The following is a 27,479-nucleotide window of genomic DNA, read 5'->3' on the forward strand; positions in this document are numbered from 1 at the left end:
TCCAATACAACTTAAATTCATGAGTCATTGTATACTCTTAAATTACAGTGTCTCATGGAGTGTAGGCATAGTCATACACCTCTGCACGTTTAGATATATCTCTTAAGAAAGATGAGACACTCAGCAATTAAGTATTTCCATTATTTGAAATTAATTTACTAATTCATTCCTTTTAATTAATATTTTCACACATACATGATAGCACTGCTGTTAGACTGGTACCTTCGTTCTCCAAAGTAATAGAGCCCTACTCCTACCTCCCCTTTTGCCACCTGAGCTTTGATATGATGCTGCTGTGAGGACTCTGGATCAGAGTCCGTAAAGCTCTAAAGAAAATGATTAGTTTAAGACTTCAGAAATGACAATTAAGCACACAGATCTGTTCATATGTGCTTTAAGATGTTTTTAACAGTGTGTTCTGTATTTTAAATGGTCAAACTTGTCACTTTTAATAGTATTTTGGAAATAATTTTTAAATCTAAATTTCTGGGTGTTATTAGTGCACTACAAGTCATCTCCATTTCTACAAACTTCCCAAAAGTCCTCATGAATACTAAAAAATTTGGCATGGTCCAGACCATTTGTGGGTTGTTTTTTTCCTGGAGATCAAGGCTAATGAGGGCACTGACTCAAGCTGTGCCAGGGGAGGTTTAGGTTGGATATTAGGAAGAGATTTTTTATGGAGAGAGTGATCAGGCTTTGGAATGTGCTGCCCAGGGAGGTGGTGGATTCACCATCCCTGGAGGTTTCCAAGATGAGACTGGATGTGGCACTTAGTGTCATGGTCTAGTAACCATGGTAGGGTTGGACTTGATGATCTTGGAGGTCTTTTTCAACCTGGTTGATTCTATGAGAATGGAAGAGAAGGTACAAATGTAAAGCTATTTTAATCTCTTAGTGCCTTACCCATTTCTCACTGCTGTTCTTCATTCTGTGAGCCCTTTCTAGCTAAATGAATTACACACAATAATTTTGGGTGTTATAATAAACAGATAGGCATCATAATAATGTATTTCAGTTAGGAAGAGGTACTTGGAAGAAATTGGTTTTGCAATACACATGATGTGAGGCAATCAATAGTGCTTTAGTCTGACAAGCACTGTCAATATCCATTGTCACAGTTCAGAAAGTCATTAATGGATAGTTCTTCAAAAACCAATGCTTTCAACATGTTGGAAGCGTTCAGATATACTGTACCTGGCAGGAATTAATCATAGGTAAACCCTTGGGGTTATGTATAAATGTTTTGTAAATTAAGAGTGAAATAAAAGCCATTGGAAGGAATGCAAGATCATGTGCTATGGAGTTATAAAATCTTGACCCAAAAATATGGAGCTGTTTAGGACATATTAAAACTTTTTACTCTCTGAATCATTCAGGCTCTTCCCAAAATTTCACACCCAGAAATAAAACCAGTCTACTAGAAATATACTGCCTAGGTACATGACTAAACTCACAGAAAGTAATCTGATAAACACTTTGATCCTTGTCCTGAAGAGATTAGAGCCCTTCTAGGTTCTTTATGTTGTGCCCATGCCAAAACCCTGGAGAAAAAACGGTTGTACTTCACCTTGCAGCTATATTAGCCACTGCTTAATCCTGATAATTATAGTATGTTAACTGTCATTGCATCATATATACAGTTTGTTTCATTGAATGATAACAAGCAGCTCTTCATCTGTACATCTCAAAATATTCATTGACTCTGAGCAGATTATTTCTGTAGAACTGTGTCATTTGGAGGTCTTACATTAATTCTTGCCTTCTTTCTTGTGTAAAAATCTCTTGTGCATGCTTCCTTTCATTCTTTTATATGATACTTCTGTTATTTATATATCATTAGGAACATTAAGGCTAGATTTGTATAAGTGTTCAGAGGATTTATATAGGCCAATAAAAGACAGGTCAGGTTTCTGAGTTTGATAACTACTTTTTTCCTTTTTTAAAAAAATATTTTCTATTGAAAGTAACATTCAGTCTTCTTTGTATTGCCAAATATAATAGCAAAGTCATTTTAATGTGGGGATATCGCGAGAATGATTTGGCAAGAGGAAGAAGTGAGATCCCAACAAGAATATTTCTGGCCAATCTTGGTTTTGGAACATGCTATCTAAACTCTTGAATTTCTGGGAGGCTTGGAATTTCTCTCTGGTGACTCACATGTGTTTAAGAGAAAAAAAAAAAGAAATTAATGCAAAATTGGCTTTGCTGTTGTTATTGACTATGTGCTATACAGCTCAACATAGATCATACAAGGGTATCCATGACAATAATTCTTCCTACCTCTAGATGTAGTTTTAACACCATAATTGCTGTTTCAGGTCTGAAACTTTCAGCTGGGTTAATGCATCTTTCTAAAGAGAGGGATCTTCACCCTGCTGTCCTACCCTTCCCATTATGACCACGTGCACTTCAGTTGGAACATCTTAAAAAATCTGGTGTAGACTCAGATCTAAGAAAGTTGTTCAAGTGGGTATAAAATGCTTCAGAGTTCCATAGAATGGGAAAAGAGGCCAGAATCTGTAGTAACTTAAGAGATATTTTCACTCCTGTGTTATTCAAATCATTTGGGGAAACTTCACTATAAAGAAGGAAAAAGCCAATCTAAGTATGAATTTCTATGGACAGAATGACCCTGAGCAACAAAAGAGACCCCAAACTAAATACAATTCACTTCACTGTTTCAAAGTACCATTAAGATGCAGAATTAGAAACATCCATTTGTTGTTCTTTTTATAGCTCAGCCAAGTGACTTGGAATTTTAGCTTGTCCCTGCCAAGGATTGCTCAATTTTGAACAAAAAGTCCTCCGCTATAATGTTAAAAAAGCACTAACCATCAATTGAATGCTAATCTTTATATTCTATGATACATCGCTCCAAGAATGCTACCATTAAAAAATGTGAATTCTAGTTTTCATAAGTGATGGATTATTGTACCAAGCCATGTATTTTCCAGTAAAGTGTCCTTTTATTTGTCCTGTGTGATTACTAGTTTGTGGAAGTATGTGTGGGGTCATTTTAGTGCTGTGGGAAAATGGAGCACTCTTCTGTTAAAATCAGTAGTGAAATCAGAAGCAAACTATGCTCTGATCATTGTAGGCATGTGTTTAAATATTGCTTTCCTTAATTGGCTATGTTCTATTTACTTAAAATGAACAATTTGGCAAGTTTTTCTCCCTTGACAACAGCAAAGCGTAAACCATTTTATAAGTTTGGCTGTTAAAATCAGATTTGTAATGTAAACCACAATATTCCAGGGTTGCTGCTCTTGCTTAACCAGTTATTTTCGCTTTCCATTGTTTCCTAATTGTGCACCTTTAAACCTTCTGGTTCTGTTTATAAGTAATGCAAAACGCCTCGATGGAAAAATAGACTGGTAATATTGATCATCAGTTTAATTTAGCTCTCTCTTTGCTTGGATCCTCTATATGGAGATTGCTGCATTATAGAGGAGATTCAGTCTGGATGAGAAGATTAGGAAGCATCTCTGTAACTGCAGCTAAATCATCCAGGAGACTAGAAATTCTGTTAAAAGGATGATGTGCCAGCTTCTGGGATTTCACCTTGTAGGGAATATTGTGTTTTGGTGGATGGATTGGTTGATTGATTGATTGACTGATTGATTTAAAAGAGAAGCTGGAAAGCTTCTCTTCCCTCAGAAAGTAGACACCACCCCTCTGTCAGCTGAAGGCCATCAACAAGGGAGGCTGCACAACTCTGGCTGCCCCATTAGCCTGCTCAGCATTTGGGGGAAAGAGCAGGGTGAGAAAGCTCGGGACACTAAATGAAGGTTATTCAAGGGTTGTTGGGCTCAGGTGATTTAACAGAAATATTTATGAAACCTGCTTGTTCAGGGAAGACTTTGAAAGGTCTTCCCATGGCATTGCTGTTTCTTCTAGAGCATGCTGAGCTTTTCCTCCCTGCTAATACTGCCTATTTTGATATCTATCACGGTGCTCTGTAAGTACCTCAGCAGAGAAAAAGTTAAATTTTTGCCTTTGAAACTTCCTGCAGGGGATTTTCTGCAGCTGGGTTCTATGTCTTTTTGACACAGAGCAGGAATAAATTGAGCTCAAAACGTTTCTCCATTTGGTAAATGCCTAAATATAATAAAATATAATCATTAGGACGGGAATACTTTTCTTTCCATAAATTAATGCATCTCGCACACATTTCATGGCACATAGCCATGTTTTCTATAACTGCATTAAATATATATATAACGCTTAATCCATCTTGGCAAGAGAATCCAGTCCTTCAGTAGTGGTGTAACTATCCATCCTTTCTCATAACAAGTAGTACACAGCTAATAGTGCATAGCACACTTGGAATATGGAGTTTTAGCTGAAAAATCATCCATGTGAAACTTGGGGGATTCGTGAGCATTTCATGAGTAAACTGGTTGCCATCCAAATACTTATGGGCAATAAATAATCGAGTTCTGTGCATAACCAGCAGACTGAACTCATTGTGTTTATTCACAAAAGTATTCATCAGATGGTTTGTAGTGTCCAACCAGCCACACTGCTGACCTACCGCATGAATTTGATTTCACAAGGGTGGTTATGGCCAATATTTTCTAAGGCTGCTGACCTACCGCATGAATTTGGTTTCACTAGGGTGGTTATGGCCAATATTTTCTAAGGATATTTGAGCAAAGTATTATTAATTTAAAGATATCATTTCACTGAAGCTTTTTCTTGTGATTTCTTTTAGTTTTCAGACTGAACTACAGTACCTCTGACACAAATGACAGAAACCGAGTTAAAAGCAGATTAAAGAAGTTCATTTCCCGAAGACCCTCCTTGAAATCATTGCAAGAAAAGGGACTCATTAAAGGTGTGTTCAGTCTTTTGTACTTTTTTTTGGCCTAAAAATGGAAGCATTCACAAAGGAATATTTGACTCTCAGATGAATAAATGCATTGGACAAACTCTGCTTAGATATGGTTTTGTTGCAGTATCTCATGAAACTTGCACTGCTGAACTATAACGAAAATAATCAATGTGTGGTTACATCTGTTTCTGTGATATCTTACTGCTGCTTCAACTTTTTTGCTTATGTGTACAAGTGGTAGAAGCCCTTCCACTTAACACCAGGTGAATTAAAAATCAGCTTGCTGCACAACTCCATTTCTTTTTAAGAAAAGAATGTTGAGACACTTTCGTGTTTTAGAACCTGAAATAGGAACTTCAGATGCTGTGCTGACTAATTTGTTGGAATACTTTCTGCTGCCTTCTCTCATTATTTTTCTAACTCACCAACACGGTCCATTTTAAACAATTTAAAATACATGTCAGCAAATAAGAAATGCTGTGATTTTTTCCTGTCTTATTCCAATTTCTTGCTAAGTTGGTCAGCCATCACTTTCACATATCCTTAAAAAATTGTTTCTTTGATAAAATGCGTTTGTTAGTTTATCCAAGAAGTGTTTTGCTAAGAAGCTGAGAGTTGAAGGCAGTAGCATTTTGACCACTAATATTCAAGCAGAGCCGTGTTTTCAAATATTGTCTGGAATAATGCTTGAAAAATTTACACAGTCCCAAATTATTATGTGTGAAACCCACAACTGCACATGCAAATTGACTAGAGAGAGGCATTTTGCCAACAACCCCTGTCAATCTCCAGACTGTGAGTTTTCCAGTGGTGTGTCAAAAATGGCAAGGGGTGTTGCTAGTGTGTATTAAACTTGTCTGTCCTGAGCCAAGAGATTGACCCCAGCCAGCTAAAGCTGTAGCAGCCACAAGAGTTAAACACCAGCTGGGCCCATGTCTGGAGAGAAGAAGATTTGATGAATTAAGTTCTTATGTTTTAGATACATGCAGAGATGCTCAGTACAGTGTTGTTTACTGTAAGGAAATCTTCATTATATGAAACCATGATGAGCCTTAGTGATGGGGTTCTGCTTCTAACTGCCACAGAAATATTAAAAACATGTCATTTATACATCTCTATGTGTGTGTGAGGTGTGCACACTCAGACACCAAACTTTCAGGATCAGTCCTTAACACATTCGTATCTGATTTCAACACACTGGAGAGTTTTGCCTCTTTAAAGTACTTTGTGAGGTGAGAGTGGGATTTGAATGCATCATGTTAGTTTGTTTCAGTTATTACAGAAATAGAGGAGTAATTTATAGTCTTTTGATTTCTGGATTTAAGGGTTGGGGTTTTTTTTTAGTTTAATAAAGTGTGGCTGATGAATCTCCTGCAGTGTTACATAGGGATCAGATGTGATCCCTGCTAACAAATCCAGATTCATTAGCATAACTCAAATCCATCCTCTAATATATCTCTCTAGGAAAGCCAGATGAATTTGGGTTTGGCTACAGTTGCATTAAGCTTTTAATTCATAAACATAGCTTGGTTCTACCTGGAATACTCTTCCATGGATAACAGAGATGTGTGATTTGTGACACAGTGATTCAGAGTCAGTACCCAGCACAGTTTGATTACCAAACTAATGTTACCATGAAGAAAACATGTTAGTTATCTACCATGAAGTTTCATTAGGATTAGGTTTTGGCCATGCAAATGAGGCAGGATTCGTTAGCACGGCTTAATTCCAATCTACGGTAAGTCTATGTGAAATGCTCATTTGATAAGGTTCCTTCATTGTCTTCACCAGAGTTTATCCCTTAATCTGTTAAAATGTTATGAAAATGCAGTTGCAGTGCTTATGCAGAGGCCACTTTTAAATGTTAATTTCTAGGCTCACATTAGAATATTTTTAAATCACAAAATGCAACCACCCAGACTACAAATGAAGAGCTCGCCAAATTTTGCATTACAAGATGCATGTATTTATTTTTCTAAAGGTGACTTAAATGGTTGCAGAAACGTCTCAGAACTATTTATTTGCTCGTTTCTTAAGGGAAAAAAATGTTAACCAATTTTTACAAGAAAAAATTCCTCTAGCTCTGAGAACATGCCTACGAACTTTTATCCCATAGGGAAATACTTCTGTCAGAATTGTAAATCCCTTAAAATAGGGGCTCGTAATAAAAGTGTGTCTAAAGCCTTGCAGGACATCTCAGTCCCAAATTCTTGACAAAGAGCTGTTCTGTGTGCTGGTGAAGAATTGATATAAATATCTGTGGAGCGTGTGGTGCTAATTACTCCAAAGCAGTGGCACTGTAGGTGCTGTGAAAACCTTCACTTTTCATCAAGTGCTATTCATATTTGCCAGGGGCACTATAAAGCTCTCAAATCTATATTGATTTTTTACATTGTATGTCACATTGGAACCGAAACTCCAATAAATTTAACACATAAATTATGGTCATGAGTAAATATATTTTAAGGTGGTAAGTTCACTTAAACAAAGTTCCGTGCTCTGTTAGTCGCTGATGCGTACACACTTGGCCAGAAGTCTCAACACATTTCTCCACATTAACCAAATTTGGGAATACAGGCTTCAAAATTAAATAGCAGTTTGATCTCCTGGGGTACTTTGTTCTGCCAACACTGCTATCAGAAAATCTAGAAATTATGTGATTGTCATTTAACTCTTAACCAAACTTTACTTATGTAGAATGTAGCGAATATCCATGTAGTAGATAAAGTAGGGAGTTAACAAACATTAATAGTGAGGATAGCAATCAGACAAGGGAATGCAGCAGACCAATGGGTAAATGTGAGTTGCATGTTGATCTGAAAATGAAGATGTGCTGACACTTTACATGGCAAAAAGTTATTTTTGCTGTTGCTGTCCCATTTGCTTTCTAGTCCTCTGTGTAAGAGAAGCCAGAATGGGAACAGCACTTTGGCTCCATTCATTGTGATGGGCTGGTGACTGGGGCTTTTCATGCTTCAGCGAGATCTCTAATGAAGATCATCAGTCCTTGTTCCATCTCACTCATGCTTACACAAAATATTTTTGGTCTAGAAGCATTTTGAATCATTTTTGAGATGATGTGTAATACAGGGTCTTTGCATTATGTGTGTGTGTGTGTCTCTATGCACATTTTTGTTCTTATATACACACACACACAACCTAGAAGTAGTAAATAAGAGGCATGTTCCCTATCTGCCATTTTAACAGTGTTATTTTGAGAATAACTGTTCAAATTTATATGCTAGGGCAGGGGTCCTTGGTTCCTCGGGATTGAAATATTCTCAGAATTTACAGAATCTGCACTAATATGCTAGAAAAATAATATATAAATCTTCTCTTTTAAAACGACTTTATAGTCTATAATTGAACTTTGATCTTTATGTTTGAGCTTTGTCATGATTTAATATTCCCTAAAATGAATTGCCAACCTTCAACTTGATATTGGCCTGCTAACTTCTTCATTTTTGAGCCTTTCTAGTGCAACAACAACAACAACAAAAAAGAAAAACCTCCTGTGAAACTGTGATTTTAAAGTTGGGGTGGTTGTGTTGGTAATAGACTATCACAAAATACACTTTCAGTAAATGGTAAAAAAAGCATGAGCAACAACTTAACATAAATGACACTGTGGGAAATGAGGAAAATGAAGCTATGCAGCTGGCAAGAAATTTATTTAGGGTTTTTTTTTTTTAGGGTGGATCTTTTTTTCCCAAAGGCTAGACACCGAAGGAACTTCATTGAATTTATTTCATAAGCTAAGTTAAGGCAAAACCCAAAACAGCATAAAAATTGGAATGGTTACAACTGTTTCAAGATGAAAATAAAAGCCACTCAATTGCTAGTGAAAGGAACTAGCTGTGATTTGGCTTGATAGCCTATAGAACAGGGCTCAGCATATGTTGGTGGTTGTGCAGATCGCAGCACAGAGATCACCAACCATTTCATTTCCAGGCAAAGGAAAATGTCTTTATTCTATCATATGTCTCACTGGACCTTGGAATAGTTCAATGTAATGAGTGAAATGCTCACGAGAAGTCCAAATGAGCAGATTAAGACCTACCTTTTGTGTGTTCTGTAATTCTTTTGGGTTATGAAGGAATTTTGCAAGCGATCTGGTGCCCATCATAATTTAGGAGAAGTTAGGAAATGTTTCCTTTGACTTGTAGGGACAATGGGTCACAAGGGTATTTCTTTCTTTGTTTGACATGGACATTTGGAAGTACTTTTCAAAAACCCTGTGGATGGCCAAACACTGGACAAAATGATTTTTCCCTTTGACATGATGCTCAGAAATGATTCAGATCATTTGAAAATATCTCATTTTTAGAGACTTGTTTTGAGTAGTACAACAGACACATTCTCTTGGCATTCAAACGAGCTCTTGTCCCCAGTAAAACACCAGAATTTCTTAAGAGACCTGTGTCTGTAGTACTATTTTCCCTTTTTCTGAGAATGTGAAACAAATCTGGCAGCTCATATGCCACTTAATAGTAACTGTTCACAAATGTAATTTTTTTTAAATTGATGACCACCGCAGATCAACGATATATAGTAAATCTCTGAGTTAAAAGGACTGGCAAGATTCCCAGCTTGCATAAATCAGGGGAGCTCCATTGACAACCTCACTGACTTCAGTCAGCTGAGGACCTGCCCCACTTATTGTAAAAGCATCGTGGCATTATTTGGAGCCTCAGTCTGGGTTCAGCATCACTTTAATGTCTGATTTAATGTGTCTGACTCTACAGATTGAGCAGCTAGAAGTCACCTTTCAGAATATGGCCCCAAACACATCACTCCCCTGTCCAAAAAGTTCACTGCTGTGGTGCCTACTGTCCTGTCCCTCTCTCCATACATTCTCCTCGTTTTGTTTTTTTCATCCTCTTTCCCCCTTTTCCTTCCCAACATTTAAACAGATACAAAGAAAACAAACAACTTGGATGTTGATACAAAGCTCTGTTAGTCCAGCAGCTCAAATCCAGATGTAGCAGAGTTAATTCTGTTCCTGGAAGGCAGTAGATTACATAGATATAATACACATTTCTACAAACTTGGGCATTGTACCATTATACCACCTCCTTTCATGTCAGAATTTAAGCTTCTCCCTGAGAAATGGGAATATTAGCCATGTCCTTCCCTTCTTTTTTTAATAAAAAACACTAAAGTATGAGTTCCTTCCAAGTGTGGCCACATCTCATCCATGTACACCCAAAACAGTTAAACAATGACATTCTCAGTGAGGATGTGGCTTTAGTGATTTTGTTTTAATTGTTTCTTTTCCAGAAGTATTGTCTCCCATAGTCCAGATTTCTGCAGCTCAGGATTAGTGGCTTTGCTGCAGCCTGCAAGAGCTACTCAAAAAAAAACAAAACAAAAAAAACCCCAGCTCTGTCAGGCTCAGGAAAAACTTGAGGCTCCCCAGAACGAGCAATTCATTGCAGCTGTAATCATCATTTTATATTATACAACTTGTGAATGTCCATTCCCTCCTCTTCTGGTGTCTCGTTTTATATCCATGTGCAAAGCTGTCACACACCCCACCATCTCCAACCAAATTTTTAATGTGCAGATAGCAGGGATATGTAATGTAAACCATACCCCAAACACATTATGAATATATTGCTCTTCTTAAAAATGCTTGTTGGTTTTTCATACTACAGTATTGACTAACTGTCGGTGTTTGATGTATGGTTTACCAGCCTGATGTAGACTTATGGTTAGAGCTTAACTTGTTAGTTCTGCTTTTGCAGCCAATTCAGAATAACTACAGATGCCCCAAGATATTAAAATTGACTGCTCAAATGGACTCAGTGTGGGAGTTTCATTGGTTTTAAATTGATAACAGCTGAAAGAGTGAATGATTAAAGCTGTATATGGGCATAGTATGCAGCTCCTTTGTACGAGCTCTTGTGAACAGAATCTACTGCATGGGAATTGCCTTTGTTCTAATAAAAGATATTTCTGACCAATTGTTAGTTTAAATTTTTAAATGATGAAACAAGAGCATTTCAGGAGCCTATAGAGGAAATAATTCCTGAGAAACTGGAATAAGTCTGAGAAGATAAAGTGGATTTCTATTCAGAGGGGAGCATTTAAAGTTAAGTAGCATTCCATAAGGTGGTAATTGTGTCTATTTCCCAGGCATTTGAGTTAAATAAGCTGGATAGGAAGCATAAACTGTCATAACAGGAGGTTAGGACTGTTGTGTACATCTCTTTTTTTTTCAAGTCATAAAAAATGAAGTTTTGGAGGGTCTTATCACAAATAAATCAAACAAAGGCTTTTTTGCTTTCCTTATCCCTTTGGGAACAGAAAAAATGTCTTGGATAATTTTCCCTTTAACTAGTTTTAAAATATATATATATATCCCTATAAAAGAACTAGAAAATAATATTTTAGTCTTAATTACACATAAATCTAGCTTACAAAAGTTAACAATTTGCTATTCCTACAATTCCTTGTTTCAAAATACTGCGCAAACAAATCTTAACTGAGTTTTTCTCGACTATCCCTGTGACCTCTACAAGTGTAAATATGGCAGTGTAACTACTGCCATTCCTGTGTTTATGTACAGAAACAGATCCAGCAAAAAATCAATTGACTAGAGAGACTCATGGAATCTGTGGTTCAGAAGTATCCAGAATTGAGAATACTTGGATGACTCATGGGATCATGTACTTATAAATACTCATGAATTTCTAGAAGGAAGAAAAAACCTCCAAAGCAGTTGTCATTGTTTTACCATAGTCCCTTTTGATGCCCAGCAGCTCTTAATACCAATTTGTTGCCCTTTGATCCAATACAAAAATCCTGAGTGCCTGTTTTCTAAAGAAGAGGTGATTTAAAGCTTAGCTTCAGGATACAGACTGTGACTATGTCCATACAGTGAAAGGTATATAAATTGAGGTTAAATATTTTGCTGAATATGTACAATCTGCACCCAGAAAAGAAGTCATGGCATAGGTGAGCATTGCAAAACTGGTTTTAGTCTTTTCAAAACTTCCTTCCAGGAATACCAAATATTGTGGATTGCAAGAAGAACTGCAAAACAATCCTGGAAGTTGTTATAAAGTGGCTATAAGAGAGAAGAGAAACTGCTGAACAGCCATGCATTAATTTTGTTTCAGTTCTTCATGTGTTGCCATCTAAACACAGTGCAGCTCTTTGCCTGTTTTGCTTCTGAAATTGTTTACAAGTGTCTTTGTCCACCAAATAAGATACATTTTTTTTTACTTCCTTTTTAGCATAATTTACATTGGAGACCACTCCGTATTATGCAAAGAATTTGACAGGTCTCTGCTAAAATTTAAAAAAAACACAATTAAGATGTCAAAAGAGGAAGTGCTAGTACATTTTAATCATAAATCTCTGTATGTATAATTACCACTGAAGGCAGCTATAAATGTTTTATGAAGAAAATGTAACCAGACTGTGCTTTGTCAGAAACATAACCCCAAAACATGTAACAGACTGTTCGCTAATGCTTAACGCCACACATGCACACAACCTTCCTCAGAGTAGTTCTGTGAACCCAGTCCTCCATCCCTTCTGCAGCCGAAACTCCGACTAACTTAAATTCAGGCTTTGGTGTACTCTCCCAGAATGCAGATCACACACATTGGGAGATGCTGGAATAAACTTCCCTGATCCATATTGAGAGGTTCAAACCATCCCCTGCACCCTACCTTGTTTCCCTCGTCGTGTTCCCTACCCTGGCCTATTAGGCAAGAAAAGGCAATTGATTTGGGTTTGAAATCTAAGCTGAGTAAAAAATTGTGGTGATTAAAGAGAGGAAAGCGAAGCTCCTTGCAAAGCAGAAAATAAAAACCTGGGAGTTTTGCCTGTTAGTAAGGAAAATTTGTGCTGCTTGGGGGAAGAAGCATTCCAACTGGTTATGGTGTAAAGTGAAGGGACCAGATGACCTAATGTGTTCCCTTCTAGTCTAACTGATTCTGTCATTCTGTGATTAATCCAGTGCCATGAGAGATGTTGAGGGCAGCAGGACCTGCTGCTGGGTTTGCTGTGCAGAGTCCAGGTCTGTGCTAGCACCTTTCAACTATCTGTACAATAATTTTCAAAGCCTCTACGCCAATTTGCAAACTGTAGTGCTCTGTTGAAATGCTATATGGAGACTGTCTCTTCGGATAAATGATGACAGTACACTCCTATTGTTTCAGCATTTAACTGGCTCCTATTGAGTAGTTCCTCTCATCTGTTTGATTCATTCTGATTCAAGCTGACAATGTGCCCATTACTGATTGCTCTTTTCATAATTTCTCAAACATACAGAGTGGAAATGAGGTGGAGGGAGCTAATTAGTAATCTGAAGGGTTGAACCTACTTACACAAATATGTTTTAAGAACAACATTCAAAGCTGATCAAAACTTTAAAACTACCAAAAACTAAAAGGTGTCAGTATCTAGTGAAATGGTTAATCATGAAGGAAGTAACACTAATCATAACTTGAACTTGGTGTAAGATTTAATCCTCATAAAAAGGCATCTTGGGCCTTCAATTTTTTTAAGTATGCAATTTGCTGATTACAATTTTTTTAGAAAGATTACATCAAATTGTACTAAGTCCTAATGATGCAAAGCAATGAAGTCCTTGCACTACTGCAGTATTCCCTGGCAAGAGGGAAACTTCCATATGCATGGAAGACACAGGCCACCCAACAAGAAGAGTAATGAAGTGCTTGCACTACTGCAGTACTCCCTGGCAAGAGTGAAACTTCCATATGCATAGAAGACACAGGCCACCCAACAAGAAGAGTTTCAAGGTTGGACCAACAGTTGATACCATGTAGGATTTTGTGTTCTACAAGTCAGAGAGCTGCAGCTCTAGAATGGCCTTCACTTTTTTTTATGACAGGTCCAAGCAAACCCTAGAGACCTCTAAATCTTAGAAAGGTCAAGGTCAAGGTGTAAGTGGCAATTGAAATGTGAATCCAGAGGGAAGTACCCAAGTACTATGAGCAGCAGATGTTGAGGGATTTGGTTCTGTGGCACAAGTTAATGACCACTATGACTCAAACAGGATTTGCTTCCAACTTTGTCCGTCCATCTTCAATATCTGAGTTTTAAATTAATAGGCAAGCTGAGAAGAGAGAAAAATCCCACTACCAATACTATGCCTTAATGTATTTTCCTCTTGTTTTCCAAATGTAGATCAAATTTTTGGCTCCCATTTGCACTTGGTTTGTGAGCACGAGAAATCTACAGTCCCCCAGTTTGTAAGACTGTGCATAAAAGCTGTTGAAAGAAGAGGTGAGTACCTTGTTATTTAATACCTTTTTTTTTTACTCTGTTAGTAATCAAAACTTTAACCTCATAACTCTGCTGGGATTGCCAGGGTAGGCAGACAGTTCAATTTATAATATAGTTATGAACTGAACTATATCACATTCTGTATCTTAATTTTCTTTATATGATAAGACACTGATAGAACCCATTCATGCTGATTATTCCTTACATTTTGTTTGACATGTTGTTGGTTTAGTCTTTCTCTGGGTAAGCAAATGCTCAACATCGATGAAATGTCAGTAACTTTCATTCTGAAGTCTCTGGTGAGTGTAAAGCCAATACTTTTCCCAAAGTCCTGAATTGTATTCAACCAAAAGAAATGTTATTCTGGTGTGGCCATATTTATTTTATTTTTTCTAATGAGTGCAGGTGTCTAATTTTTACAGTTATTTTAAAAGCCACAATATTGTAAAAATATTGGAATGATTATCCATCCTCATTAAAAGTTTTGATTAATAAGAAGGATTTTCATAGTACAAAAAAGATGTACTTAACACCATTGCCTGCCTTGCTTTCTGCAGAGTGTATCTTCTTTCACTGAAGGTCATTTTCTTTGGAAGGTACATGCGGTAGATGCAGAATCTTAAAATGTATTGTATAAAAATGTGAGGCTTCATCACCATCTGTTACAAGTTTACAACTTGTTCCAGGGATCTGGGGAAACATATATCTTGCAAAAGATAGAAAATTTATTTTCAGAATAAGGCTGGGTGAACCCATTGTCACTGCCATAGACTGGAGCCAGAGAACAACAGAACCCATGAAAAATAAAGAGATACTTAAGAGTGTTAGCCACAAAGGAAAAAGCTATTTTATTTCCACCATTGTTACCTGGTTTTATAGTGAAAGGTGCAATAAAACTACCCTGGAGTTTCAAACTTAGGAAAATTCATGCTTTAATTATACAGCAAAGAGAGAACTGGGATATTATTATTCCCAGAACGACTGGCAGGAAGTCAGAGACTAAAACAAACTGGAGATTGTTCAGTAGGGGGAGATAGTAGCATTGGGTTTCCTTGGAGGAAGGCTGGAGTCTGGATAGAGAAAGGGGAGAAATGTGTGAAGTGACTATTAATAGAGGAGGAATTGTGAGGTGAAATTCAGAACATGAAAAGGAAAGGCAGAGATTAGATTGCAAAAATGCCACTCCATGCAGAACATGTTTAATGGACTGCTTGGTTAGGATCTCAGCACAGGTTCTCCAAAAGATGCACTGGATATTTCCTAGTTATTTTGTGGTATCTGACGACAACTCCCATGAGAAGTGAGGCCAGAGGTCTCTGCACTGCTGAACTGTAATAGAAAAATTCAAGAAACCTAATTAGATGTTTACTGTCTGTGTGACTATCAAGAAAATATTCATATTAGAAACTGAACATATCATTGTTTCTTCAGAGGAGATCATCCTCCTGAGTACTGCATTATTGTTCCTGTGTTTCCTTCAAACTTGCTGTGACTTAGAGAAGTCTACCCCTTTTGGTTAGTCTAACATGTAAATAAAAGCTAATCATATGGCATGAGATAAAAATTTCATTTTATCGCTATATTTATGAGTTTATATTTGATATGCAGGTTTTTTTCTATTATCGTTTTCTTGGATTAAGACGCATTTACTCACATTCTATTTACTCAAAGTGTTGTTTTTACTAAGTTCTGGCATAAACTATCTCAGGACAGCAGTAATTTATGTGAAGCTAAGTCCAATGTTTATGCAAGCTTCTGATGACATTTTACACCGGGGTTGGTATTAGGAAGCAGTATGTGGAGGTGCCAAGTCTCCCGGCATGGCTGAGACTCAACAGATCTGAAGTCCTCCTCTTAATGGCCAGATATGCCTCCAGCCAAGATACTCAACTGCAGAGTCATGGGAAATACTTATGTACCAATTATGGGAAAGGCACATTTAATGAAAACTGTATGTTTACTTTCATAGTCTTAGTAAGATGGCCTAGATACTCGGTACAGCTGGCATATTGGCTGTGGTAGAAAAGCTTTTTTTCCTATTTAGAAAATATATCATCTACATACTGTAACTGTACCAAAAATGTTACTTGCGTGCTTTGCTTAGGATAAAGGATTATCAGGAACAAAAAAACCTTAGGAGACTATCCCTAAATATTACTTACAAAGCATTCATACTTTGCTGAACAGTTGTGTTCTTAGCTATCAGCTCCTGGACTTGATAATTATTCACCTATTGATTTTCTATTTGGTTTTCTGATGTTTTTTAAGCATTAGCACTGTGCACAGAAAATCTAGCAGTCATCTGAATAAGCCATATTAATTAGTGCATTTTCCTGTCTAGATAAGGTTACATACAATAGGCAACTGTAGTAATATTCCCCCCAAGATTAAAAATGTAGAGGGTGTCATTAAGCATTGGCAAGATTTCCTGTTTAGTTACACTATTTTTGAATGAATATCAAAAGGATATTTATGCTGAATTTATTCTGTTGCAACTTAGATCAGATTTTGGTCATTTATCCCCTAGGCTACTGTTTGCTTCTTCACCATTTCAGGACAGGGATGCTTTATAAGGTCTGATCTAAAAACCCTCACACCATAATGCATATTTATCTATCTGACAAGGATTCACTTGTTCAAGAGTGAATTCCATTTTTTTCAGCCTCTTTTGGTATTTTTAGTTACAGAAGTAGGACTGGGAAGAAGAAGGTCTTTCTCCACTTTCTCAGCCATCTTGCAGGGCTGGTAGTGGAGTTTAATAAAGAGAGGCAATAGAAATGTGCCCATTCTTGGAAACTTGCAAGGCAGTGGTCACATTTAATTATTTTTTCTCAGCAAGCTCAGTCTTTCTCTTCATTCTTCCTGTACTATTTATTCATTCATAATTTTTTATGAACTTCTTGTCCTGATTATTGAGCTGTCCAGGCCTGCGCCATTGAAGCTAATAGTGTCTGGGCAAAGAGTGTACTACCCTTGGTATCTCATGCAATGCCCTAAACAGAAAACCCTCCCATGTCTGCAGAGTGACCTGCTGTGGATAAGAGAATAATTCTGTAGCATGCAGCAATCAGATTGAAGAAATACAGTGGCTACTCAAAGATCTCCATCATTTCTTCACTTTCTGCTTTCTTAGGGTCTCGAAGGGAAAGTTTTTCATGGAACAGCACATTCCTTGGGATTTTTTCTGTGTCTTCTTTTACTTCATCCACCCCTACCTCGGATGGAGCTCAGACTTTTCTGGAGCTATCTGTTGACCTGCCTTTTTCAATCTGTATTCCCATATTTCAGTCTGTATTCAATCTGCTTTCTCTTCTCCCTGGAAAGCATCTGACAGGTAGCACCAACCCTGAGCTGTGTGGTGTAGCAAGGCAAGCCTGGGATAATCCTCCCAGTGCACTATAACTTGCATGCTGAGCACTCCTGCCAAGGGTGGGGCCCATTGCAAGACTTTTTGGTCTTTCTAGGCCAGATATTATTTTGAGTTGTTTCTGGAGTCGCCTATTTATTTTGCTATCCACGACCCTTTAAAAGTCCTGGCTGTCTTTTATTTGCATTTTTTAATATGTGAAAAGCATGAGTAGAATGCTTTAAAAAAATAAAAATATCAGTCTGCATTGTACCTAAAGAACATGCCATCCAGTACTTCTCATAGTAGTGTTTTGTCGTGTGAAAATAGTCTGATCCTAAACTCTTTTCCAGGGAAGATCATTTGTCTGTGTGTCTAATGGCAGAGTAAATGAACACCCTGAGCAGTCTGTATCCTAAACCCATGAAGGGTATCCAGTGCGGTTTAGGTTTTGTAAAGAAATACAGTACTAATGCTCCAGGGAAATATAATTTAACTTTCATCTCTCTTTTGAAACATCCTTCATTTTCTTCCTCCATTCCCAAATCCAAGTTAGTGTTCTCAAATCAGCCTAAATGGCTTGAAAAATGACACTGCAGGCAGCAAAGCTGATGATTACAGGTACCGTTTCCATCCTAAACTGGACGCTGCAGATATTGTTTTCTGTTGCTTTTCTTGGAGCACAGGATGCTCTGACAGGAATGATACACAAAATTACATATTTGATTCAATGCCTAAAAGCCACCCTGGGATCCATAACCTTGCTTAAAGATTTAAGAAAGACCTTTAGTCCACTTCTGAGAAGGTTCTTAGCTTAGAAAACTTTATCTTTCAACTTTACTTCTTAGCAGCTGTTATGTTTTTTTGCTGTCGTTTGTTTGACAGGATCCAGTTATAGGTTCCGATGTCTGTTTAAAGAAACAGGGAGGTTGTTGGCTTTAAAATTCCCTTACTGCTTGTGTGTTCAACATTTTCCCAGGCTTTTCTACATAGTTTGCCAAGTAAAGGGACTGACCTTTTGTAGCAAACACTTTTTCATTTCTAAATGCTCACTTTGATTTTTGTCCCATTTTATGCTCATTCCAAACTGTTTACAACCCACTAAAAATGACTGTGAATTATATGTTTGTGTAATGGATTCCTTTTGTGGTTGGAGTGGAATGTTTACTTTGAACAATTAGTTATCTTTGGGCAGATTATAGTGACCTGAAAAAGAATGCCTAAAATTATTATAGTACCTTAACTATTTCCTTTTGTTATCTTCTCTGTTTGTCCAATGCATTATTTACTGGGTTTCATTGCTCTGAGCCTCAGTGAACAAATCATGTTAAATAAGAACAGCGTCAAAAAAACTGAATGTGGGGCTCTGGGCTTGGGGGATGATCTGCCAGGGTAGGACCAGAAAGACTTTAGAAGGGACCATTAGACACTCAGAGGCTGTGTCTTAAAAATTTTAAGAAGACATGGTTTTGGCAGAATTTTTAAGTGCTTTCTCTCCAAAATTCCAATTTTTTCTAGGTTTCCAAAGTCTGGCACCTCAAAGCACCTAAAACGAATACTCAGCTTGGCTTGAGTTAATTTAATGTCCATAGCTGTGCTTTGATTATATATAAGATCACTGCAGACATGCAGACACACAGTCTCATACCGCAGAATATTCAGTGTTTCAGGAAGAAAATGCCTTTATGGGCAAAGATAAAGTACCTTATGGGATGCAGTAAAGAAATACAGTCATCCCGATGGAGAGAAATGAAGATAAAAATGGTATTTTAAACTACCTCACCTCCCAAATGCCATGCTGCCCTGTGACAGAAGGTTGTGTCCCTTTCATCAGTTTTATCTCTTAATCTAAAAGCTAAAGTGCAGCTAAAAGCACTTTAAAACCTATTTAAAAAAAAATAAAAAATGAAAAGAAAGTGATATTTCATTACATTCTAAATCATATATTGCTTAAAAGGTAGTCAGTATTCTGGTAGAATGTTTACACAGAGGAGAGTTCACTTATCTCAAGGAGTTAAGCAAAGAGGAAATTAGTTTTTAGGAATATAAAGTATTGTGAATATATTTATATAGCTTGGAAAAAAAAAAGAGATTTTCAAACAGTCTAGTGCTGTCTCATTTTCTAATGGAAGAAAACACTGCAGAAGACTTTTTAAGGAAAAGAAAATCACAAACACCTCCTAAAGCTGATGACTTCCATGCTGGGATCTTTGGTATGGTGTAGCTAGTGGATTATAGGACAGTGGATGGCAGAAGACACAAGACTTGTGCAGCCAAGATATGGATTAATAGCCACTGCATAAAACTCCTGGAAGCTTATAGAAATGTTTAGGTGGGAAAAGACCTCTAAAAGATCATCAAATCCAACCATTTCACCCCAGCACCACCAAACCCACCGATAAACCATGTCCACAAGTGACACATCTACACAGCTTTTAAATCCCTCCAGGGATGGCAACTCCACCACCTATCTTCATCCCTAGATGTATTGTAAGACTCCATATTATCAGATTTGTGTTCAGCAACATGTTCCTCGGGCTTGTATTTAGCTTGACCAATCTATTTGGTTCTCAAAAAGAATCCATTCCTATTCCTGAGGACCTGAGGAAGGCAGTAGGAAAGTACAGGGTAGATCTGCCAGAGTATGCTCACCACCATCTTGGAGCTCACAGTAAATGCACAGTGTTCCTGGCTACTTCCCAGCATGGTTAGACCAAACCCATCAGCTGGTGGCATAAGGGATTTGTTCTGGCAAGGCTTCCTTGATAAGAAGGGAAACCTCAGGAGACTGACCTATCCTGTGCCATTTTATATTTCTCTCTGAGTGCAGAATTATTCTCCAACAACACTTGGCCTCTGGAAAACCACTGAAATGTATTTCAGTTGTGTTTTCTCTCTGTCATATCTTTTAGCATATTTCTAGTCTCATAGCAAGAAATTCCTCATGAATAGCAGTTTGTTTCCTACAATCTCATTCACTGATTTTTCAGTACTTATTCTCCTCTGGAAGTGTATTTTCCAAGATCTTTTTTGATTCTCCCAGGCCTACACATAGTTCCTTGCTTACTCTGATATAATTTTACATACTGTTTCCAGTGGCTTTAGAATTCAGTGCCCTGAAAGTACAGAGATCATGTTGCTTCACCAAATGATCTGAGCTCCCAGTTCTGCTAATTTTGTACTGTTCATTCTTTCCCACTTTGGGATAATCTATTATGCTTGGATCCAGGCACGCACTAAAAGCTAATACTTCCATGAAGAATGTGCAATTTGTACTGTTTAGCTTGTGATGAGATTCCTGAAGTCTTTTATGATTCTATCTTGTTCCAAGGAGGCTTCTGCTCTCAACTTTTATATGCACTGAATGTAAAAGAAAAGTTAAAAAATAAAGGACACAAAGCAAACTGATAGGGGGGGAAAAATTACACGCATACACAAATATCCAGCAGTTCAGCAGATAAAGCATTTTTTAAAGGGAATTCTAGTGGGCTGAAGAAATCTGTTTCTGAGGACATTGAACTATGTTTACTTTAAAGTAGCCAACGAGCATAAACTTGAATGTACAGATGAATGCAATATAAAATAACAAAGTTCTGAGAAAAGTCCTTGCAAGTTTGTGATTTAAAATGTTTGGGACTTTTTTTCTTATTTTTATGTTCTTCTTCTTGTGAGTAGAAATTAAGAGTGATTGAGTTTAGTGCAAACATATTGGCAAGCTTTCCTCAACCATTTCTGTCTTCAGGCTCAGGCAATCCCACTATAGCCACCTTTCTTAGAGTAAGAGCCAGTTAATAGTGTTGTGCAAGGTCCAAGTCAGAGTTGGCTCTGAAGGGTATTCACTCTGGGGCCTCTGTGTCTGCTAGAAAGCCACATTCTGAGTTAGAAAAAATATCAAGAAGTGTCAACAGGAAACATCACGGAAGGGCATACAAGACAAATTAGAGAAAAGGAGACAACAGTAGAAAACGAAAAAAAAAAAAGAACAACCAACAAAAAGGGAATAAAAGCCTTGCAATGACAAGGCACAAAAGAGAATAAATATATAATTATTAAAAAAATTGGGAAGAAGAACCTCTGAATTAGTTAGGAAAAAAAGAAGCCATAAAAAAGGGAGGCATTTAAACCAGTTGTTGTCTTTGTCATAGTTACCTGATACCTGGTTCATTGATTAATCTGTTCCAGAGAAATGTATCCATTTCTATGAAAAAAAAAGAGGGGGATTTGTATTTTAAGCCGTGCCAGTAACAACAAGCAGACACTCAGTGTGCACCAGAGTAACATTTACAATGCCTGGGCCAAATTCATGCCTTGTGTAATTTTATTGCTTTTACTGGAATTACACCAGAGATGAGTTTGGCCTTTTGCCTTTTTCTAGCATTGTATAATATATCTATTCGTGAACATGTAGAAGGAAACAGGGCATTTTGTCTTCCGAATTTTCCATAAAATCCTGTTCAATAGGCTTAATAAATAAAACAAACCACTTAACCTACGAAATAAAAAGGAATCAAACAACGCATCCTAGATATTAAAATAATGTTAATACACTTTGTAAATCAAGGAGCTGACACTTGTGCGCGCCGAAACAAAAAGTCTAGAGAAATTTAAAGCCAGCTGACTGTCTCTGTTGCTTTCTCTGTGCCAAAAAGAGAATGAAGGTCCTGACATAACCCTTGGCCAGAGTCAGGTTCAGGGAAGATCACTCATGAGGGTGTCTACCTCCTAGCCATGAAAAAGGTAAAAAGATAGACACAAAACTCCTCTCTTTTCCTCCTGAATAAGATGAGGCTGTGAAGTACTGAGCCATCAGAGACAAGGAGCTTGGCAAGATTTTCACTGCAAACCCTGTTTAGTCAGACTTTACAGTTCAGCCATTAGTGGAAGACTTTGGGCTAACACTTGACGAAATGAGTCTTGGCCTAGAGATGTTCACTCACACACACACACAAAATTGAAGTTCATTACATATCTTTTTTTGGAGGAAAAAAGGTAGTTGGAGTTTTAGATTCCTTCAATATCCCTGACACTTAAATATAAGTTATGTTTTCAAAGGCATAATTCCACAATACAACCTAATCACTTTTCCTGTGGGGGGAAAAAAAAGCTAATACAGCTACACTATAATTTTTTTCAAAAAAGTTTTACAGCAATAAAAGCAAACACATTAAAAAAGAAGTTTTGCTGTCTGTATACAATGCTATGGGGTCAGTTTAAAAAAAACCCGTCTCCTTTTTTCCTGCCTGCAATTCAAGAGAGCAAATAACTGCAGTTGTATTTTATTACTTCAATTATTTGCTGTAGCAGCTTGTGTTACATCAATGTTTTAACCATATAATACCACAGTCTAATGGGATTGATACCTAAGTGAGAGAAATTGTACCAACAGACAGCTTCAGGAGGAAGGCAAAGGGCAGAGGAGGAGGGCAGCTTAAATAAGAGGCTTTATGTTAAGGCTTTCACTTCTTTAAGAAAAGATTTTTACCTTGTTTTGCTTCCCCGAAATTATGAAACTGATATTGTTAGCAATCTAATAACAGATTTGCCTCTAAATTGGCTACTGCATGATAACACCCCCCCCCAAAGAACTAACAAGTCTTTCAAAGATCTCCAGTTGTATGTTTGCTCAGCAGATTGTTTTATTATAATCAGGATCCACACAGATCATGGATGTAATTATATATTGCAAACCAACTTCTTTTTGTCTTTACTCAAACAATGCTCCCTGGTTTGGGAGGAATCACATATATGTAATGAGAGCAAAATGTGAGCATTTTGTTTCATAACACAACAGAACTATACCTCTTGCATCCTGAGCAGCTCCAGCCAGCCTGATCCAGCTCTCTCCTCATGATTCCCTAAAGTACCTTTTTTATTTTGTTGTCAGAGATGATGCATTTCAATGAACTGAAATTCTTGGGAAATGGGTGTTGCTATCAGAAACTGCTTCCTCATGCTTACTCTGCTTTGTAATGGATCTAGGTTGTTTCTTCCTATAATTTCTGCTTTATTGATATAAACTTCTGTCCACCAAGACAGATGGAGATTTCTCTTTAAGGACCTGCATAGATCTATTCTGTGGTCAATAGCTGTTCCTTACAGTTAAGGAAATGTTTCAAGGTGATGTTGTTTCAGTGCCTTAAGCTTTATGCGTTTGGAAAAAAAAATGCAAATACTCAGATTTTCCCTCAGGGTTTCAAAACAAACAACAAGAACTTTTTCAAAGGCCCAAATTATGGGTTAATTTACAGAGCCATTTACAGGTGATACTGTGGCTCTTAAAATCACCCTGGATCCCTCCAAAACAAGGGTCAGGTCAACGGGTCTTCTCTGAGATATCTTCACTCAGAAGATAAGAAGTCCTCAAAAGGCAGAAAGAGGCTATTCCATGCCTCTTTGCTCCACCTCCCCAGGAAAACTTCCCCCCAATATTTCAAACCTTATGTTTCAATTTGTCAGTCCTGAACTGACATGGTGTTACGTGACATAACACGCCAAAGTAGCTGCCACCAAGTGTCTTTCCCGTGCCAGCAGTAACCACACAATGGTGTTGGAGGTACCACAGCTTTTTGTTTACTTAGAAATGAAATAATTTTGATGAGTGTATGGTATCAGTTAGCAAGTGCTGAGTTCTTCATGGTGATACTGCTCATGTTGACTTAAATGAAAAACGGATCAGCTCAGAAATCTTTAATAAGAAAAGTTCCTTAGTGTACTTGTCGTGATGCCCTGTGGAGACACTAGAACTAAAAATCTGTCAGCATACTTGGTAGAAACTTTGTTTCATGGTTCTCTAACTCATATGATTGAGATTAAAGTGAACAAAATCTTGGCACATAGCTTGGCAGCTGAGAAGCATTCCTCTGTTTGTGTGTGTGAGACAGAGAGACAAAGAGAGGGGGAAATTTAGCAGCCACTCATTTGGTGTTAAATTATCAGGTGTTACATATTTTTAATAAACCTTAGTAGAAAGATAAGATACATCCTCTTCTATTGAAAACTGCTTTCACTTAGCCTATAAACTTCACTTTGAATAAGCTGAGCATCTCTAACCATTGAAAACAAAATTATTCCAGTTGGTATTATTATTACCAAATAAACTGTAAGCTAGACATGAATCCAAACAGGAAGGTGGAAGGTGCTGGAAGGGTGCTCTTTAATCAGACTGGTTTTTCTACTTTGCCACTATACCAGAGAAGCTCAGAAAACACTTTATTTAGTGCCCTGATGTGTGACCTGCAGGACTGTCCTCACAGCAGTGGCTGTTCTCTGGTCATAAACAGCACTGATCCAGTGATGGATTTCTGTGCACAGGAGCACTTCTACCTTCACTGAGCAAAGATACAATATTTTTTGATCCTTTTCAAACACTCATGATACACAGATGTTTGTAAAGTATCTGATTTTGCACACTGGAAATGGTTCACGATGTCTTTTATTATCTCTCTCAGTTGCATTTTGTATTTTGATATGTCATACTTAGAAAACACAGAGAGCACAACTTACAGTAACAGTTTCTGTTAAAAACTTTGCAGCTGACTTGGATGTCTCTATAGTAAATGTCACTAACAATTACCGGAATTTTCGCCAAAGGAAATTAGATATGGAAAGCACTGTATGCCAACTTTGCCTTTCCAAGTCTTCAGAAATACCAGAGTGTCTATGTGAACCCTAATAAAAGGGATGAGATTGGATTTCTACCTTCCTTACATCACTCCATGTCACAGTCAGCATTAAGATAAAAAGGCAATGATTCAAATCAAAATTCTTCCTGCAGCTTCAAATTTTAAAATCATTATCTTCCATGACAATATCAAATGATACTCATATTTATGCATTTACTTCACCCAAAATTCTGCTAACAGATATCCAGTACATTATTTTGCAACTAGTTTCTTTTCTCATCAGAAGTCAATATATTTATGCATTCCTTGCATGTCTCAGTCATGTTTCTGTTATATTATTTGCACTTCATTGTGATATTTTTATTTGCATATTTCAAAGTAGAAATCAATTTGTTCCTTTTCAATCTATACTTAAACAACCTCTTTTGGGGAGGCCCTGAGCAATTCATATACAAGTTTTGTGCTATTTTAGTGTAGCATATCATGGTATGCATGTCAAACCATAGCATGGAAACTACAGAGTTGCTTATGTCAAAGTAATGAAGGATGCTCTAGTCTCTTAACTTTTGGCACCTATTATTCTTTGCAATCCAATCAAGGATTTTTATGGTTTCTGTAGATAGCTTGACTACATCTTTTGCTGAATATTGCTTTGGTGGTCAGATTTTGCCCAAATTAAATGGATGCAGTAAAAAAGCTCTTAGGTTACCTGAACCAATTTGGGAGCAGAAAACATAGTGGGAAAGACAGGAAAAATAGTATCTATATAACTGCAGAGTCCTGCAGCTAAGATGGCAAAACAAAGTGGAAAAATATGTAAACACAATTAGTTTGTGTAATATTAAAATTAATGTTTCTGTTGTTTCACATAGTGCTGCTTAATGTCACTGTTTCATAACACTAAATATGAATTTTGCAAAACCAAGAAGCTTTTACTCATTAGAATAGAGATTTATCACACGAAAGAAGGTGCAAGAACACTCAGTGGAGTTCCCTGGTTTTCATCATTATGGTGCCTTTAAGTGTGCAATGTACACTGGGAAAAATCCTATTAAAGTAAAAGTTATCTATGTATGCACATACACACACACCTTTGTATAACACATTTATATGTTAGGCAGATATGCAATGCTAAGAATTCAGTAAGTTGGTGTTAGATAGCTGTGTGTATACTTATCTTCCAAGAGACCCTCTGAGTTTTCCACACAGCCATGGACTGTAACACTCAAAGGTGTCTGATAGTGTGCCTTAGACTAAAGAATCTGATTTTTAAATGTTTTCTCCCACTTAAAGATAAAAAGCAAATACAAAGAGAGATGCCAACAATATGATACGAATAAGCAAAGACTGTCACCAACTGCACAGGAGAGCCCCAACTGTTTTTAGAGTAGGGTTTTACACATTCCTCTGTTAGAAACCCAGAACTGAGCTGGTCTGATTTCTAACTGCAACTCACAGATCCAGCCTTCTGTGTTGTGCAACAAAACAAGTGCTATCAAGTGCCTTGTGATATTTCTTTAACTGTTGTTGAACTATAAGTTAAACTCTGTGCTGCCATCTGCACCCCAGCTATGCTCAGCAGCTGCAGAACATGCCCACAGGATGTTAGGTAGGACCTGGTCCTGGAGACAACATAGATAACCTTGAGACATTTAAGGCTGAACAGAGCATAGTGTCAGACTGTCAAGTAATGGAACTGCTGTAGAGAAGAGTATTGGGCCTATCTGAACTCCTCAACTATCTCTAAACCCGAAAAATTATGGAAGCAGCTTTCCTGTGACTTTCAATTTCTGTCATAACTATCTCTATTCCATTTTAAACTTCCTATCCCAACCACTAGCATAAAAAAAATAAAAAAATAGCTCAATCTCTTTGCCAAGCAAAGACACTGCAGTCCAGAAAATGCAAACTCCTTACCCATTTGGCTGAAGATTTTGTGTGCCCACATGTACAGTTCTTCCACTTCCAACTGTTCAAAGTCCAATAAGCAGCAGTACCAGTCAGGATAGGGAGATGACATTGCTGAGGTCTAATTTAATCTCTCACTATTGTGAAAGATGGGAAAAGATTTGTCCCTACTGTGCACTAAATTCTCTTTAAAATGAGCAGTGGGACCAAGGGATGTTTGGAGAATTGTGTCTGTCCCTTAGCTTTTAACCACAGTTCCTACTGGTGTCAGTGGACCTGACTGGAAGTCCTATATAGTCCTACAAGGAGATCTGAACCCCCCAAAGTGAAATTTCCTTTAGTGTTCTGATGTTGCTCAAAAAAACAGGCATGATGTTGGTGATGATGGATCCCTAAATGAAGCACAGTTCAACCAAAGTAGGAGGACTTAGCAAAATGCATAAATTTCTTGTCTGCTACTGTCTGTAACAGGCAGATCTTCATGGTGAGCCTAAGTTCCAGC

General features: G+C 37.4%; 1 protein-coding gene across 1 annotated transcript in view; it reads left to right on the forward strand.

Moving 5' to 3' along the window:
- The window catches only part of ARHGAP15 (Rho GTPase activating protein 15), a gene marked incomplete at its 5' end in the record, with an annotated part of 164,383 nt that overhangs the window by 19,917 nt on the left and 116,987 nt on the right, over positions 1-27,479 (forward strand). Inside the window, 2 exons of the mRNA XM_009071282.1 lie at positions 4,718-4,840; positions 14,003-14,101. Coding sequence (XP_009069530.1) covers positions 4,718-4,840; positions 14,003-14,101 — 222 coding nt within the window. The remainder of the gene's footprint in view (positions 1-4,717; positions 4,841-14,002; positions 14,102-27,479) is intronic.

Source organism: Acanthisitta chloris, unplaced genomic scaffold, assembly GCF_000695815.1.
Source record: "Acanthisitta chloris isolate BGI_N310 unplaced genomic scaffold, ASM69581v1 scaffold4990, whole genome shotgun sequence".
Classification (NCBI taxonomy): Eukaryota; Metazoa; Chordata; class Aves; order Passeriformes; family Acanthisittidae; genus Acanthisitta; species Acanthisitta chloris.